Here is a 16421-nt window from a genome sequence, read left to right as displayed (position 1 = left end):
CCCAGCCCCACGTGTCCTGGCTCACGACCCTTTCCTGCCATGCCTGCCGTGCTGCCCAGCAGTTGGGCTGTGTCTCATGGCTGGGCTGAGGGCTGGCACAACAAGGCTGGGAGGGGAACCTTTCCCACCTTCTCTCATTTTGCACAGTAGCAAAACAGTTTGAGGTCTGTTCTCATAGAATAAGGTAATTGATATAAGCAATTTCAGTTCCCTTGAATATAACAGACCTCAAGTGTGAAACCTTCTTAGTTAATGATCAGCATAAAATAAGTCTCTTTTTTTAGTGTAAGTTCTCAGTTAATTTTACAGTTCAGTTGAAGTGAAAATATCATTAAGTAGGGTAGCATTAAACCTGGTGCTTATTGGACCCCCCCGTCCTCAGTGTGAGAGCAGCTGGTTGTGTGGGTCACACGGGGGGCATCTGCAAACCAAAGGATGGGCAAGGCTGGGTCTGCCTGCAGCTCGAGGAGGGAATGTCACAAGCTGTGTTCCCCCTGAGCCCTGCAGGATGCTCAGCTGACAGTCACAGCCAGCTTCACCTCAGCACGAGGCAGCCTCTCTCGTTGCTTGACTGTTTTACTATTTTATCCCAAATTGAAGTCACAAGTGAACCTTGAAGTAAGCGATACTCATACTTTATAAACCAAACGCTGTCCTTTAAGAGGTGGCATCCTTAATAGTGAGCTACCGCAAAGATAAGGCCTAATTTATTAAGAGAGCATTAAAAAAATAAATTTAAAAAAAAAGATTTGAAGATAACAGTTCTTAATATTACATTCAGCTGTCCTTCTGCTCAGCTCAGTGCTGAACCTAAAACAAGTCTTTGGTGTTGATCTGAAAATGCGTTGGTTGAGGGTAGCTATGACAAGAGGGATGAATTGTGAAGGAGGAAGCCAGCACAGGTTCCCTGTAATTGTTTGCTCTCAGCCTGGGAAGAACAAGGAGCTTTGAAGGATGCAGTCACCATGAAGCTTTGTGTCCCTTACAAAGGACGAAGGATGTGGTTTTAGCTTTTCATCCTGCTGCTTTGCTTTCCTTCAAGGAGAGTATTAAGTACACATCATGATTGATTTTGTAGTGAGTCAGGTAAGAGCAGAGTTCCTTCCTGAAGGCAGAAGAGGTACGTGGCCACACGTTTGCATCTGCTAAAGCCAAAATAGATATTGTTACACCGCACCAAAATGCAGCATTGCAACCAGTAAACACAGAGGGGTGACAGCAAAATAATTTCCAATTTAGAAGTTTAACACTATGCAGAAAAAGGTAATGAAGAAACAATTCTTCATGTAATTGGCTTGAACAACTCTTAGCATTTCGCATCTGTTTAAAAGTTCTCTAGACAAGGAGCATCTACAGCTAAACTTCTAATCAAAACCAAAGCAGTGACTGTGGTTGAGTTGTCTGCAAACTGAAACTTTCCATTTGCATGACCCCCTGTTGGGGAACTGATGGCTTTGGTTATAATGGAAAGCGTTGTTATGGACCAGGGACTGTGGTGTTTTAGATGCTGGAAAACCAGAGGCTGATACTGGGTAAAGATGGATTCAGGAGTGCAATACAAATAAAAAGAAAATTGAACTCTAGCTACTGATTTGAGCTTCATAAATACTAAACATCATTTTCTTGACATGGGGAAAATGCGGAGTGAGAGATTTGTGGGCTGCCTTTAAACTGCCTGAGAGCCCGTTGTCTGTTGATGTGGCAGCAACCCAAAGCTGCTCCTGTCAGAGGCATCGTGCCCCAGTGCCAGGGAAGCTGCAGTGTGGTTCTGTCTGCTTTCACCTCAGTGATATCACATCTTCATTAGCTGCCCTGCTGGTAATCTGCTGTTGATTGAGATTAATAGAGAAAGTATTTTCTAAATATTTCTGCATGCATTTTCATTAATCTTATGTTCAGAAGATTAATCTTGTGGGGCGACCTGCAAAAGGTGTTAATTGCAATTTTAGATGAGAATCTATCAAAAGTTTGAGGAGGTGCAGCAACAACTGCAGAGCGGCAGCGCGAGTCCCGGGGGAACGCCGGCGTCTGTCAGAGCTTGGTGCTTAATGGAAACGAAAACATTGCTTTTTAAAAGCTCTTTGAAGCAAAATGCAATCCTGACCCGGTGTGGGCCATGTTCCTGCCCCTGCAGGTTCAGTGTGGGATGAGAGCAAAAAGAACGGATGAATTATTTAATGCCTCTCTGTCCTCAGTGCTGTGCCGCTCAGGCTCTGTGCTCCATAGAACCAGAGGTGGGAAAAGGAAACTCTGTGGGGATCATCATGATACCTACAGCAGTTAAGCAAAGCTCTAGTGAAGTTGGGGCTGCAACCCGAACGTGGGGAGCTGCCCCTGCACCACGATGTCCTATTGCTGCCTGGTGCCTTCCTGCAGAGCTGCTTTGCTGCTGGCTGTCCGGGTGCTGTGCGGTGGTACTGCAGAGGGAAATGGGCAATGCGTAGGAAAGGGAATGGGATATGATGGCCCTCATCTGCGGGGCTTCCTGTGTGCAGTGCAGAAGTGCTTATTGCTCCCGTAGGGCATTTGGTCTTTCTGTCGTGATGTAGCAGTTAGGAAGGGAATGGTGACTGCGTGCCAACGAGAAGCTGCTGCACATCTTTGTAGGGGGAACGTGCCCTGGAAATGCATTTGTCCACAGGGATTTGTGCTTAAAGCCACTTTAGCCCATGCAAAGCAATGTTTGGTGGTGACAAAATGCCGGGGCGAGAATCGCGCTGCCACGCAACTCTTGGCCCTGGTAGAGAGGGGAGAAGTCTGAGTTTCTTGTAACAGCTGATCAGGGAGGAACACGCTTCGTTCTGCTTGGTAAAGATGGTTTTCTCATGCTGTTAGCGTGATAAAAACAGACTCTGGAAGCAGAAAACTAGTGACAGTTCACATATGCTCAGATGTTACTGTAGGGCTTTCGGTAGATCGTATGTGTTGGAGTCATGGGAAGGAAATGGCTTTTGGCTGTATTTCATCTCCTCCACACAGGAGCGTGGCTGCCCGGCCCCCCTCTGCTCCTTGATGTCCCTGTAGCTCAAGGGGGGCTCAGCAGAGCGCAGTTCCAGGAAATTCTTTTGGGATTTATTTTTAATTCTTTTTATTTACTTTTTTTTTACAGTTACCAATGATGAAATTTGGCACAAAAGTGGAAGTGCATGTGTGATGTGGCTGCCGTTGCTACGGTGGTGATTTATTGTCCGCTTTTACTTATGGAAGCCCGCTTGGTAAATTCCTTGTGATTTGTAAACCCGCAGGCAGCGCGTTGGGTAAAAGTGATGAATGGGACGGCTGAGGGAACAGATTTCTGCCCGCTCCTGGGACTGGCTTTTAATGATGCTTTCCGTAGCTTTAGCATACAGTCTGGGGAAACCGGCAACCTAGAACTTACTCCTGATTTTTTTGGGGTATTTTATTTTAAATGTGAGATGGTTTCGAGGACGGAGGCAATATTGCTTTTCAGTTTGGGGCTGTAGGCAGCTGAAGGAAAGCTCAGGATGTGGTCAGTGCGAATGAAATACTTTATGCTGACAGTGGGCAGGTATTTGAATGTGTATTCTTGCCTTCTCTCCCATTGACTAATGAATTTCTATTTACCAAAATGAAGCAGCACTTAAACCTGATCTGTTGAATGTTGCGTATGTCCAAAAGCTGTGAGCTACATGTGGAAGTATTGATCTTCTTTTAATCTGTATCTTTAGCCAGTGAAAACTGCAGGAAGCGTTTGAAGCTCCTCTGTGCAGACAGTGGCTTTGTGAGAAAGAAGTGAGCTCAAGGGCTGGCATTCTGCCGTTGTGATCCTGAAAAAAGTCTTCACGAGGCAGAAACGGCACCAAATCCTGCAGATAAAATGGGCTGGGATGGCTGGAGAGGCCTCAGGAGCTGTGCTGCTGTGCAGTCTGTACCCACCTGGGGCCCCTTGCAGCATCAGGCCTTCACCATCGTTTCTCTCCTGTCACCCAAATGAGCTTTCTGTTCTGCCATTCCAAATGAACAAGAGTAAAACGTCGGCGCTTTTCTGCTTAAGGAGTGTCAAAAGCACTCTGCCCTGTTTGCTGGTTGTAGACTGCAGGTGCACTCATCTTGCATCGGTGTTTGTGGGGCAGGAGAGAATATTTGTGTTGATTGCAAGCAATAGGAACTTGGTGTTTCCACGACAGCTCATCCAGAAAGACGTTCTTAAATGCGTGCTTCCTGTGGTTCCTGCCAGTGTGTGTGAGTGATAGCGAAGGTCTGAGGATTTTAAATTGGGAAGGAAAGATCTAGTATTGGCATACACAGTAATTTGTTTTAGGTTGTGTAAATGCTTTTCAATTAAGGGATTCATTGGAAAGAGTATGGAGTGTTAGGAATTCAGGAGCTGCTGAATGCATTAAATGAACGACGTAAGGAATATTTCCAGTGATGGAGGAGCGGATGCTGGCCCTCAACGCTCCCTTGCTGGCATACAGGCAGCTGTGCCAAACTGCAGGGCTTCCCACGATGTGCAGTGGGAGCTGCATTGCACGTTGTGGCACATTTGTGAAGAACTGAGAGGTGATGAAGGGAGGACTTGGTGTGTTGAGTGTTGACTCACCAATCCAGTGTTTTCTGGCCTTACAGAAATACTCTCAGTAGAGAACAGGACCAAGAAGTTAGGTGGCTCACAAAGCAGCTGGATGCCTCATTTTAGAGGTACAGTCAGTGCTGACACTGGGGCTAATTTTGCACAGGAGTGGCTGCTGAAAAAAGATTTCGGCTAAGACTTCTGTTCCATTCTAGCACAAAATTAATCTACAACAAAACTGCGTAATTCATAGCTCCCAAAAGTTATTTCAGATACTTATATACTTAGCAGTTGGGTTTGGTCTGTGTCCCTGCTGCAGCCCTGCCCTGTGCTCTCCCACCACCATCATTTTAGCCCATGCAGCTTTTCTCTGTTGTGTGCAAGAGATACTGGCTCAGGCAGCTTTTCACCAGATCTTGTGCAGTTTCCCTTCTGGCCCTGTGCTGTAATGATCTTTTTCCTGCTGAAAGACATCCATTGGGTAATAGCAACTTCTAACTTCAGTACAGCCTGGCTGCATTACGGGCGCACTGAAGGCAGGCGGGCTTCAGAAAGTGGTGTTTGATGTCATTTATTGGATATTTGACATTTCCACTCTAAGCCAGCGTGACCTTTCCTACCCTCCTGGCTCCTTGTCGGCTTCCCTGTGGGATTTGTTTCTCCCTTATCTCTGCAGGTGTTTCTATTGAACGGTGCACCTGAGAGCACCCAGAAAGGAGTGCAGCTCTACAGTCTGTGGGTTTCCAAAGGTTCAAGGTCAGGTGGATCTATTGATGCTGTCCCCCTTGACTATTCCCACCCAAGCCTTCGTTATAACACTGCTGTGCTCTGAGTTGTTCAATTATTCAGCCCTCCCTTTGAAATCCATCTCCAACGTTGAACTCTCCCTTTTCCCCAGTGCTGACTTCTAAAGCTTCTCTGTCCATTGAAAAAAAACAAAAACCCAACAACAGTATTTTTATTCATTCTGAGTTTTTTCAGACGTTAATTTAATCAAGGGACCCTTTGTTCTTTATTACAACGTTTCCTTAGATATAAGTGTTCAGTCTTCTCCCCACCCTCATCAACCTCCACCGAATCCATTCGGAATCCATTCGGTCTCAGCTCTTCCAGCAGCTGAAGCACCCGACGCAGATGTTTGTAGTACAGGTTTGTATCTGATTTCCCATTTATGTTGTAGACATGATTAAAGCTTTCAAGTAAAATCACAGCTAAATCCTGTCATGGCCTCGGCCGTTATTTTTTGTTCTCCTATTAGGATTTTAAGCGTTTCTTTGACATATTTTTATTGCGGGATTAGGAAGAAAACACTTGACTTATTTGCAACATTCTCATTATATTCTCTTTATAACATTCCTAAAAGAGAATAAATACAAAATGCTTTTGTGTATTGTGGTCATATTTCAGTCTGACTTTAATATGCTGCACTGTTTCCCAGCTCACAATTCTTCCAGCTTTGTGGTGGCAGTCAAGAAATCCTCGTACCTGGAAAAAGGGCACAGGCTGCTGGAGCCCAGGTGGTGTGCAGGACCTGCACTGTTTGTGCTGCAGAGCTCTGGCTGTGGGTTTTGTGTATCCCGTGTCAGGACGGGTGCAGTGAGAGCACTGTCTCGGGGGGGCACAGCAGCCTTTCCTATTGCTTTCCCTTTTATTAACCCCTCACTCATGCCAATGGTGTGTCATGTCAAGGTCTCACGTCAAGCTTACTCCATCCAGCCCTGTTCTTACAAATGGCTCACACTGGTTCCTATTTAACAGGGCGTTGTTAAGTTGACCATCAGCAGAGCTGACAGCATGCTGTTTGTTCCGTGTTCCCATCCACCATCTGACTCCTGGGGGCAGAGGTGATGCTGCAGATATTAGGTTAGTAAGGACCTGCTGCCATGTAGGGCTGGGCTGGAGAACACGTGCAGTTGAGCACTGAACAGCCAACATTTCTCTCACGTTTCCAGCAGTGCTTTAGGGGACGCTGTGTTGTGCTTATGTTGCTCATTCTCTGCTTCGTGTTTTTGTTCGTGTGACAACAGGAGCAATGACCTGAGCTGCTGCTGCTGCTGCACACCATGGGATCTCCATTGGTTTGATGACTTTGGGTTTCACTGTTTGGTGGCAAATGAGTGACAAGAAATTAGTTGCAAGGCGAAGTCCTTTGTGTCAGGCTGAGAGATGGTTTCAGAAGGTTGTTTCGTGTCTAATTGACCATGACTGCAGCCCTAAGGAGCTGTGAGCTCCTGGAAGCCATGTAATCCTGCCAGGAGTCCGTGTACAGCCCTGAGTCGTTTCAGAGGTGGAGCTGTGACATTTTTCTCTGACATCTTGCAGATTTGTCCATGTTGAGGCAACATCCCTTCTGTACAGTTCTCACCAGGGCTGGGGTGATTAAGCACTTAAATTGATTAATCAAATTTCTTGTGATGAGAACTACAGTCATTCATTAATCTGAATGGGATTATAAATAAGAGTTGGCAGATACAGGAGACAAACATGTTGACAGCTAGACCTGTTGGTTGGAATACAAATTGCACTATTGCATCTGGAGGGTTTAACTCCTGGCAGCTCCAGGGTACAGCTTCCCTAAAGGTAAAATTAGGCTGAGATTAAGGTATCCCCATAATTGTAAAGGAATGTGCATTTGTGAACAGACAGCTACCACAGGTAGATACGTGGGATTGCATACCAATTATCCTGCATCAGGACCAGGCTGTGGATTTTTGTTTCCTATTTAATTTAAGAAAGATGTTATGAGATTAGCTTCAGTCAAAATTCAGGGATAACCCAATTGCAGTGTGTGGCTAATATCAATTTGAACAGTAAATGAGCAGGCTAGCGGAGGCGGTTCCTACGAAATTGTCTTGGAATTGACAGCTCTGCAAATAAAATGCACATCAAATTCTGCTCTTGAAGAAATGCTGTCTAATATTCCCTTTTTGGAGCGGCAGAGCCTTGTGCTTTTAATGTTGTGACAGCACGGGATGTTTAGGTGACTTGCAAAGAAGGATGTTGAAACTCTCACCACGTTGAAGTCGTTGGCAAAATTCCCATCAACTGCAGCAGGACTGGAATTTAATCTTCAGGGGATTAGGTGACTCTGCAAGTTGTTTCTGCTGTCTCTGGAGTCAGGCAAGAATGCTGCAGAGCGTGCCGAGATTAAAGCGATCGTGTCTTGTTGAACCGGCCTCATGCTTTTCTTCTCATAAATATTTAAAGAGCTCTTATTAAAAGAGTTACCAGCATAAAAAAGGAGTTGGTAGAGCACAGCATGCTGCTGTGTTGTTTCAGCCTGCCGCAGAAGGTCAGGGGGCTGACGTGCTTCTTGCTGTCTGAGGAAGGTGCGGTGATGTCTCCCATCGCTGCTGCCCATATCTGTGTGTTGGGCTGGCGCTGCTGAGATCTCAGCATGTCGCCTCTTCAGGCTTTTGGGCTGGCTCTGGGTTCCCCTCTCCTCCTGGGAGGAAGGATGCAGCTCCTCAGCCCTTATCCCATGTCTGCGGCTCGGGACCCGGCGCCTCTGGGTCTCAGCACTGCAGCGATTGCTCCCCTCGCCCTGCCCTCACCTTGCAGGAGGGGCTTTCACCTTTTGTTGCAGAAACCCCTCCCCTCATCTTTCTGCAGGTGGCACAAATAGAAACTTATTTCTTGGGCTGCCTGTTCCTGAGGATCAAAGCCCTTTCCCTCTGGCTGATACAATCAAAACTGGTAATGGTGAATGGATCAGCAGCCAATGTCCACTTCCAGGCTTCCTCAGAGGGAGGCAAGGACCTGCACTGAATGTAAACAGCCTGCTCAAAAAGGCCTGACCTTGGACTTTAATTTACTATTGAGCTGCAGGTAAGAGATCAATGGGTGAGTGCCAGAGGATTCAATAGTGAATGGATAGTACCAGAAAACACGCAGGCCACCAGCATAAAGAAAACGTGTAGAGAAGAGTGCTTGGGGCAGACGAAAATATGCAGCTACTGAGTCTTTATTATTATTGTTACAATAATTTATCATTTCCTTCAGTGTCACATAGTGCAATTTGGCATATCTCATTTCTCCCGTGCAATGATGTGGCACATAGACACAGCCTTTGTCAGAAGATGGGATCGAAAGGAAGCAGTGATCAGTGGGAAAACCCAGAAAAGTGCTGAAAGCATCACCTGTTGGGGGCTGCTGGGCTGCGCGGGCAGGGATGGTGGAGGGACGTCATCGCAAGAGTAGTGATAACAGTCAGAAAAGAAAACCTGCTGTCCTTGTGGTGATCACAGAATTCCACAGAGGGGGGAGAAAAGGTTTGGAGGATCACTGAAATACTCCGTTCAATATTGAGTGTTTCAGAATTGCTTCCTAACAAGTCATGAGGTAACTAGAAAAATCCTTGATGACAAAAGCTCCCTGAATGGACACGGCTGCTGCGGGGTGCAGCTCGGCTTCTGGTCCTGGGGGCACGGAGAGCTCTGGCAGAGTCTGTTACTGTGCTGAGTGGCACAAAGTAGGAATGTTGTGGGGGGAACACCTCAACTCTGCTTCTGTGAGATCAGTAGTGAGAAAACCCATTTAGCAGTGGTTTAGTGGAAGACTTGCTGCAGTGGAGATGGCAGAGCAGGAAATGTTGGAAGCCTCCCTATGTTATGACATGTTTTTTCCTTTTAGATCAAAATTAACCTCTCGGAGTGTCACCCATCTGCCTCCTGCATGGCTGTGCAAAGCTGCTGGGTTCAGCAGCTGCTACACGTCCGTGTTTGCAAAGTCTGAGCTGGGGCTGATGTGCACAAAGGGCTGCTTAGGTCAGTTTCCCCTTTGACACCCATCAACTCGGTATCATTTTGAGAGTTGTCAAAAAAAAAAAATCTTCTCCTGGCTCTGCTCCTTTGGCCAAGCCTCTGTCATTGCTCTCCCCCTCCCCAGCTGCATCTTGCTGCTCGGGGAGAAAAAGGAAGATTGATGGCATTAGGATCCCTGTGCGGGGTGCTGGCATCGAGTCAGGAGATTTTAGAGCGGCACGTTGGCTTTTCTCGCTGAATTTTGATTAATGGAGCGGGCTGGAGCTGCTGCTGTCTCCCAGCTCCTTCAGCTGACAGGGGCGAGTGTAATCTGATGTTTAAATGGATTTGGAACGTGTCTGTGGCTTTAGCATCCGTGTCCTGAAGGAAAGACCATCTGCTACACGATAACCTGATCTCAGAGGGCACTTCCTTCGGATTTGTTTGAGAGGAGAGATGACACGCTGAGGGTTTTCCCTGCCGCTTTCTCGTTCGGTGGCAGATAGGCAGCTCACCCTACAGAATAAAGCCCAAAGCTGCCCTGCTCTTCTAACCACGCTCTGCCCCTCCGGAGGAAATTGGCTGAGAATGCTGCGGGTGTTACAGATGCAAAGGGAAAATGGCTCCTACGTGTGAAACAAATACGTTAAGATAAGCAGCCAGCAAACTTCTGCACGTGGTGTTTGTGTTCTGTGTGGAATTCAGATATGCTTTCAGGAAGATTGGGCAGAGCATCTGCTGGGATGTGGGAGAGTCAGGGAAAAGAGTGGGGTAGCAACAGTGTCCATATGGAGAGAGAATGGAGGCATCAGTGACAGGGCGGAGTTCTTGTCACTGTGCTGAGTGCTGTCTCTGACACACAGGTTACAGACTGGAAGAATGGATGTCTCAGGATGCTGGGCTGTCCTTTACACCTTCCACTGCATTGTCCTCAAATGCCTGAGATCCGGAGCTGTGCCACTTCTGCATGGCCACGAGATTCAGTGCTGCTGGGTGCTGGGCAGTGCTCCCTTGGAGTGCACCTGTGTTTCAAAGTAGTGGAAGGCAACAGAAAGCTTGTTTCTTCTACATCTGCATTTCTCAGACGTACAGCGTGCGTGGCTTAAATTGCTGTTCTACTTTTTCTGTGCCGTGTGTGAGGAGATAATGTGGAGGCTGAGGTTGAGAGCAGAACTTGATTGGGCTCAGGTACCACAGTTAATTTAGGAGACCCGTATCTTATCTTGGAATGCAAGGAATGAAGCTAAAGCCTCATTTGTCTTTCCTGGGAGGTCTGCTCCATGGCAGCAGTAGATTCTGCTGCAAACTCTGTTATTCCCTGTGGAAAAGGAGAGGCACCAGGACAGCAGCGTTGTGCGAGAAGCCAGGGCTGTTCCTTGCCTCCCCGTAGGCCTGCAGGCAGAGGACCTGATCTGTTCCCTCTAACGGGGACGGGGCGCACGTGGGGCGTTTGAGCTGCTGGGAGGTGAATGATGCCTTATGCCATAAAATGACTAGAGTATATTTTAATAATTTAGAGCCACAGGTCTTACTTGGTTTGTTCTCTAAAGATTGATTTAGCTTCTTATTAAGGGAATTGGGAATTCAGTGTGAAAATCTGAACAAAATCTAGACTTTTTTTTATATAAATATCCACTAGTGTAACTCACTGGGGAGAAGAATTTCAAAGCCTGACCAACCCCATCTTGAATTTTTGATTCCTTGCTCTCCTACTTCCATTCCCAAGGTGTTCTTGTTAAGGAAGAACACCTCAGCATTATTGTATTATTTTTAAATAAGCTGCAATCACTTTAAGGAGCTCAGGATGAAAAATCCACTAATACTTTGATTTTTTTTCTCCAGTTTTCAGGAGTTTGATAATGCAAGACGTGAACTGCATATAAATGGAAGAGCAGGCAGTTCTAATTGCCCAGCTATCCCTCTTTGTCCAGAAAAAGCCCTTTCTTGTTCAATTATCAGTCAATTTTAGAAGGGTACGAGACAAAGTGGAGCTCATCCCTACTCTGTAGGCTGCTTCACATGGTTGTTGCCTCCCAGCAAACATCCTTATGGTGTTTTTGGGCAAAGCCTTCATCCTGCTTATAGTCTGCCGGAGGGTTGGAGGGATACGAAGCTGTGATTTAAACCTCTGAATGCCATACGATCTGTGAAGCCAAGCACATCCCTTCCTGGAAGGTGGCTGTGGCTCCCCAGAGCTGCCCTGTGGTGCCCGGCGCTCACCCGTGGGGTGACACAAACCTGTGGGCTCCGTTTTCAACATGGAACCCATCACCCATCACCCACTCTCTTCCTGTTGCTCAGAAATTGTCTGTCTTTACTCCCAGACATTTTGTAAATTTTGAAAGAGAATTGGGGAAAAACGGCTCTCCTCTGTCCAGGCCATTAATTCAGCATGCTCAGGACAGAATTAACCTTGGCAAGCCTTGTAGAGGAGAGAGTAATTCTAACCTTAAAAATCTGCTGATTAAAGCTGGTTTCAGGAATTCGATTTCACTTAATGTGTTGGCTGAGAGCCCAGCCGGCATTAACATAGCCACAGACACACGGGCTTCGGCATTTTTTACCTCCCCAATTAAAAAAAAAAGAACAAGAAGACCCAGCTAATGAAACCCCTTTTGTCTGTTTTGAGCAAGAGATCATTTTGAAGACCCCTTTAACTAAAAGCATTAAGCATGCCACAGCAGCCAGGGGTGGAGGAGGTGCCCAAGGGCTGGGCAATGCACCGAGCTCAGCACCTCCCATTGCGAGGAGGAAATCTCCTCTTGCACTGCACGCCGTTGTCCTTCTGGGATCTGTCACTTGTTTCACTTCAGCTTTTCCTGAGGTTGATGTCCTTTAACTCCTGCCTCGGGCTCCATGTCAGGCAGGCAGCAGCACTGCGTGCACGTGTTGGGAAGCCCAGAGCTGTGCTGCTTGCCAGGTCCTTGCTGGGAAGCTGCTGGGACTCGGTGACCCCACAGCTCCCAGACTGCTTTCCAACATGGGAGGCAGCTCTGAGTCAGACAGCCTTCGGTGGAGCCAAGGATTGCTGTCAGGGATTATCTTAAGCAAACAGTCTGCTTTTTGCCCATGCTGAATGGCAGGATTAAGATGTTAAGCTTTTCTTTGAATTCTTTTTTTCCCCTCTTTTCCTTCCTGGTTTTTTTTTCTTACATGTGAAATATACCTTTGACTTATTTTAAAATGCTGTTAATCTTCGGCATCTATATTTTTGAAGTAGCTCTGTGATAAAAGCTGGCAGACCTCAACACCCTTAATATTCAAGCTGACCTTGCAGGTGCTGATCTTGTTCGTGCCTTTACCCACGCACCTGAGGGCAGCACCCCATTATGCCGCCCTGCTGGGGCACCCTGGTGCTGCCGGGGAGGTTCAGGTTGGGTACTGGGGGCAATTTCTTGTCTGACACAGAGGTGATGCACAGTGGGGTCACCGTCCCTGGAGGTGTTCAAGGAAGGGCAGTTACTTAAGGATGTGGGATTGCGGGCAAAATCCCCCTCGGGTTCTTTTTTCCTTCTGTAATTGCAGAATCCTGGCATGCATAAACCACTACATTCAAGGAAAACTAATCACCTTTGGCAAAGGGGAATATGTGATCATGCGCACACCTGTCCCCATCCCTGCATATTAAAAGCCAATGGAGTCAGAAAATAATATTGCTTTCTTAGCAATAAACTTATTTTGTGAACAGGAACTGTACTGGGATCCTTTAAATTAATAATGGTTCAGTGTGGTTTTGTAACGGGCACAGCTTCCACCTGACAGTGCTGTTTTAGGATTTTAACACGCTGGAAATTTGATTTTGCTACAGAAGGAATTCTTTACCCTTACTCCTTTTGGGCAAGCAAAGTTCATTTAACATAATGCATTTTTTTCTTATTCTTTTTCTTATTTTCCTGCATGAAGCAGTGGGCAGGGTTTACACGCCCTCTCTTTTCACATAGCTGGGTGATATGCCAAGAAGTGCTGGGTTGTTGCATTAAAAGAAGGGTGTTGAGTTGTTTGGATGCAGTGCAGGCAGACCCTGTTTGTTCTGCCCTGTCCCAGATCGGGTGCCAGGTGGTTTCTCTGCCTGGAGTGGGACTGCAGAGAGCTGGGAGGGCTCCACCACTGCTCTCAGCACTGGCACAAGGGCTGAGAATGATCTGGGGGTCAGCAGCTGGGGTTTATACCTGTATATAAACCAGAGAGACGTGTAAAGTCTGTCTGTTGGGTCTTTAACCTGTAGCAGTGTTCAAAATGTATTCTCCTATAATTTTGGCTTGATGTGAGCTGCCATTCTGTTCTACCAGCAGAGCGGAAGCCCTGGAGTGACTGCAGCACATACTGGCGTGACAGCAGATGCCGTTCTCTCCTTCCTGTTCTGGGTGCTGCCTCGTAAACCTGCTCATCGTGAGCCCAAATAACGATTTCCTTCCCTAACCCTGTCTCTGCTTTCTCTGTTTCTGTCCTTAGTGCTTGTACGGCTGTTACGTCCATTCCTCCATCATCCCCACGTTTCACAGAAGGTGCTACTGGCTTCTTCAGGTAGGATGATGCTGGATTCCTTCCTCCTGCTATTGTTCCAAGTGAAGCTGCATGGCTGGGCGTTGGATGGTTTGGGGATTTTCTTGTCTGCAGGTGATATGGATTTCCTTAAGGCGGTACGTCTCTCCTTTTTCTAGATAAATTTCTAGCAAATACTGAGCTGCTGCCAGCTTATGTGTATCCTAAACAGGGTCAGCTGAAATGAGACCTTTTCCAGGTTTTTAGTTGTGCTTTTCCATTTTGGAGCCAGCCATGCAGCAGGACTCGGGAAGCCAGCTGCTGTGTGTGCGTGTGCAGAGCTGTGGGGAGAGAAAGCAGCACTGGGGACTGTGTGAATTCTGTGTGAACCTGATGGCTCCGTCAGGAACGGGCGGCACAGTGCTTGGTGTGGAGGAGTCCTGTCGAGTTACTCACTGACTTTTGTCCTCACTGCTGTGGGCAGAGCAAAGCCCTTCCAGCCTTCTGAGCTCTGCAGTGTGCAGTGCAGGCCCTGGGATGTGCTGGTGTGTTCAGGGATCCCTTGGCTGCTCTCTGCCTGGGGTGGGCTGAAGCTGAAGGTGTGCTCAGCTCCCTGTGCTGATCCTTACCGTTGGTTACAAGCGGAAGCAAAATGGAAAATATCCCTGTGTTTTCCCCTTGATTTGCAATCACGCTTCCATGTTAAAATAGAGCTGTTGCTGCCTGCTGCATGAAAGGACCTCCCACAACACTGTGATGGTGGCTGTGCTGTGGAGTCCCCAAAGGAGCTCTGCACACAGCATCACTGTCCTCTTATGTGCATCCTTTTTCCTGCTGCAGTCGGAGTGGTATTTTACCTCCACGGAGGGAAGCAGTGCTGTGTGATTGCTGAAAGCAGGGCGCAGCTACGCTGAATCCACCCCTTCAAGGCCCTTTTTTGCAGCAGCAGCAGCTTTTCCCCACCACCTGCGGGTTCCTGACCTGACCTGTGGTTGGATGGAGCAGGCAGTGAGATGGGGAGCTATGCAAAGGCACGACTAAAGAAGCTGTTAAAAGTTCACAGTTCAGCACACTGAACTGAACAAAATCTCTAAACTTAGAGTCCAGTTTGCCTTGGGCAGCAGACAGCTGTTTGTTTTATTATTTAGCGTCTGTCTGCTGGTGATGGATGACGTGACACGAGAATTCAGAGGATATTCTAAATTCATCCCCAGCTGCAGGGCGCGGTGCGGCACAGCGCTTCTCCCGGCTGTCCCTGCTGAAGGCCCTGGGTAGAACAGCAGACAATTAGCACCTCTGTATGTAATTGCTTGCACTGCAGTATCAGAGGATCTTGCCTGTATCCTGGGGTCTGGCTCTTCCATGTTCAGCACTGAGGCCGTGTTCTGTGCTCTGGTAACTGATCGCGATTGAGATGGGCGGACCTGGAAGTGCGTTCCTTGTGAGCCCATTTGCGCAGGATGTTTGGTTGTGAGTGCAGTGTGTTTTTATTTAGCAACAAGGACACGTTGCCTCTCTGCTGTGTGAGGAACGCGAGCCTGTGATTCATGAATGCGTCTTCCAGGCTAAGTGGACATCCTTCAGTCACGCTCTCAAGGTTATGCAGCCGGAGAGAGAAGAGCGAACAACAGATGATGTTTTTCTAAGGTCTGCACAGTGCTTCTGCTCAGCTCTGTGGCAGCCCCCCACCTCCTGGAAGGGCTCAGCACATGGCAGTGCTGCGGGGCACAGCTAGGAGCAGTCCTTCCAAACAGCACCAGATTTTCTGTTGCTGGGAAAGAAAAACGTTTGTACCCATAATGACTAACGCAGAAAAAATGTGGATTCTCAGAGAGAGTCTATTTTCAAACACTGGCACAGCTGAATACCAAATGCAGAGTTCCCTTCTGCGCGTGGTAATTGGCACCCCAGGAATCTCAGATGGATCCAATGCCAGGCTCCTGGAGCAGCCGCTGTGCGCGATGGCTGCTGGCAGCAGCTCTGCCTGCTCACAGCTCTGCTCTTGTGCAGTGGGGCAGTGGGGCAGGAGTGATGCCAGCAGTTGGCGTGGTTTGTTATGACCCGTCATGTCCTGTCCTGTCCTTGGCAGAGCACGGCCAGCAGATCAGGACATCCTCTGCTCAGCTCCCACTGCCCTGGGATAGTTTGAAGAGTCGGGCCTTTTAAAACGTGTATTAGAAATATTGCAATCTCCTAAAAATCCTCAGACTTCTTGCTCAGTGATAGTTCTTTTTTATTTGGGTACAATAGAAATGATGGTGGTGAAGCACTGATGCTCGTGGCACATGGAGGTGCTGCGGTGCTGAAGGAGAACGGTGGGCATCGGGCACTCAGTGCCTGTTCTGACATCTGGGATGTGGGGCTGGTGGGCACCCCGAGGGCCAGCTCTGTGCCAACATCTTCTACTTGAAGAGGTGGATGTGGACATACTTTAGGGGATCTGTATCCATTGAAGCCCACCTTCAGCCTTTTAAATAGCGCAGATGTGAACAGAGATGCTTCCACATGCACGTACTCTTGGGATCTATTCAAGTCAAAGGCTATTTTTGCTTTACTTTTCCTCCTTCATATTTTACTTCCTATAGGGTCCTTGCCTTCACTAAAATTGAGTTCCATCTGGCAGAACTCATCACAAGCTGTCTTCTGTGAGCTCCTTCCCCTCT

At 47.6% G+C, this 16421-nt stretch overlaps 1 protein-coding gene across 10 annotated transcripts in view; it reads left to right on the top strand.

Annotated features, from left to right (window-relative positions):
- Positions 1-16421, top strand: part of CAMTA1 (calmodulin binding transcription activator 1) — a 225748-nt gene that overhangs the window by 127931 nt on the left and 81396 nt on the right. For all 10 annotated transcript variants that reach the window (XM_019622429.2, XM_019622430.1, XM_019622432.1 and 7 more), the window contains exon 6: positions 13729-13800. In XM_019622429.2, the coding sequence (XP_019477974.1) occupies positions 13729-13800 (72 nt within the window). The remainder of the gene's footprint in view (positions 1-13728; positions 13801-16421) is intronic.

This window comes from Meleagris gallopavo, chromosome 23, assembly GCF_000146605.3.
Source record: "Meleagris gallopavo isolate NT-WF06-2002-E0010 breed Aviagen turkey brand Nicholas breeding stock chromosome 23, Turkey_5.1, whole genome shotgun sequence".
Taxonomy (NCBI): Eukaryota; Metazoa; Chordata; class Aves; order Galliformes; family Phasianidae; genus Meleagris; species Meleagris gallopavo.
The sequence above is the reverse complement of the archived record's forward strand: the minus strand, read 5'-3'. Positions and strand labels throughout refer to the sequence as shown.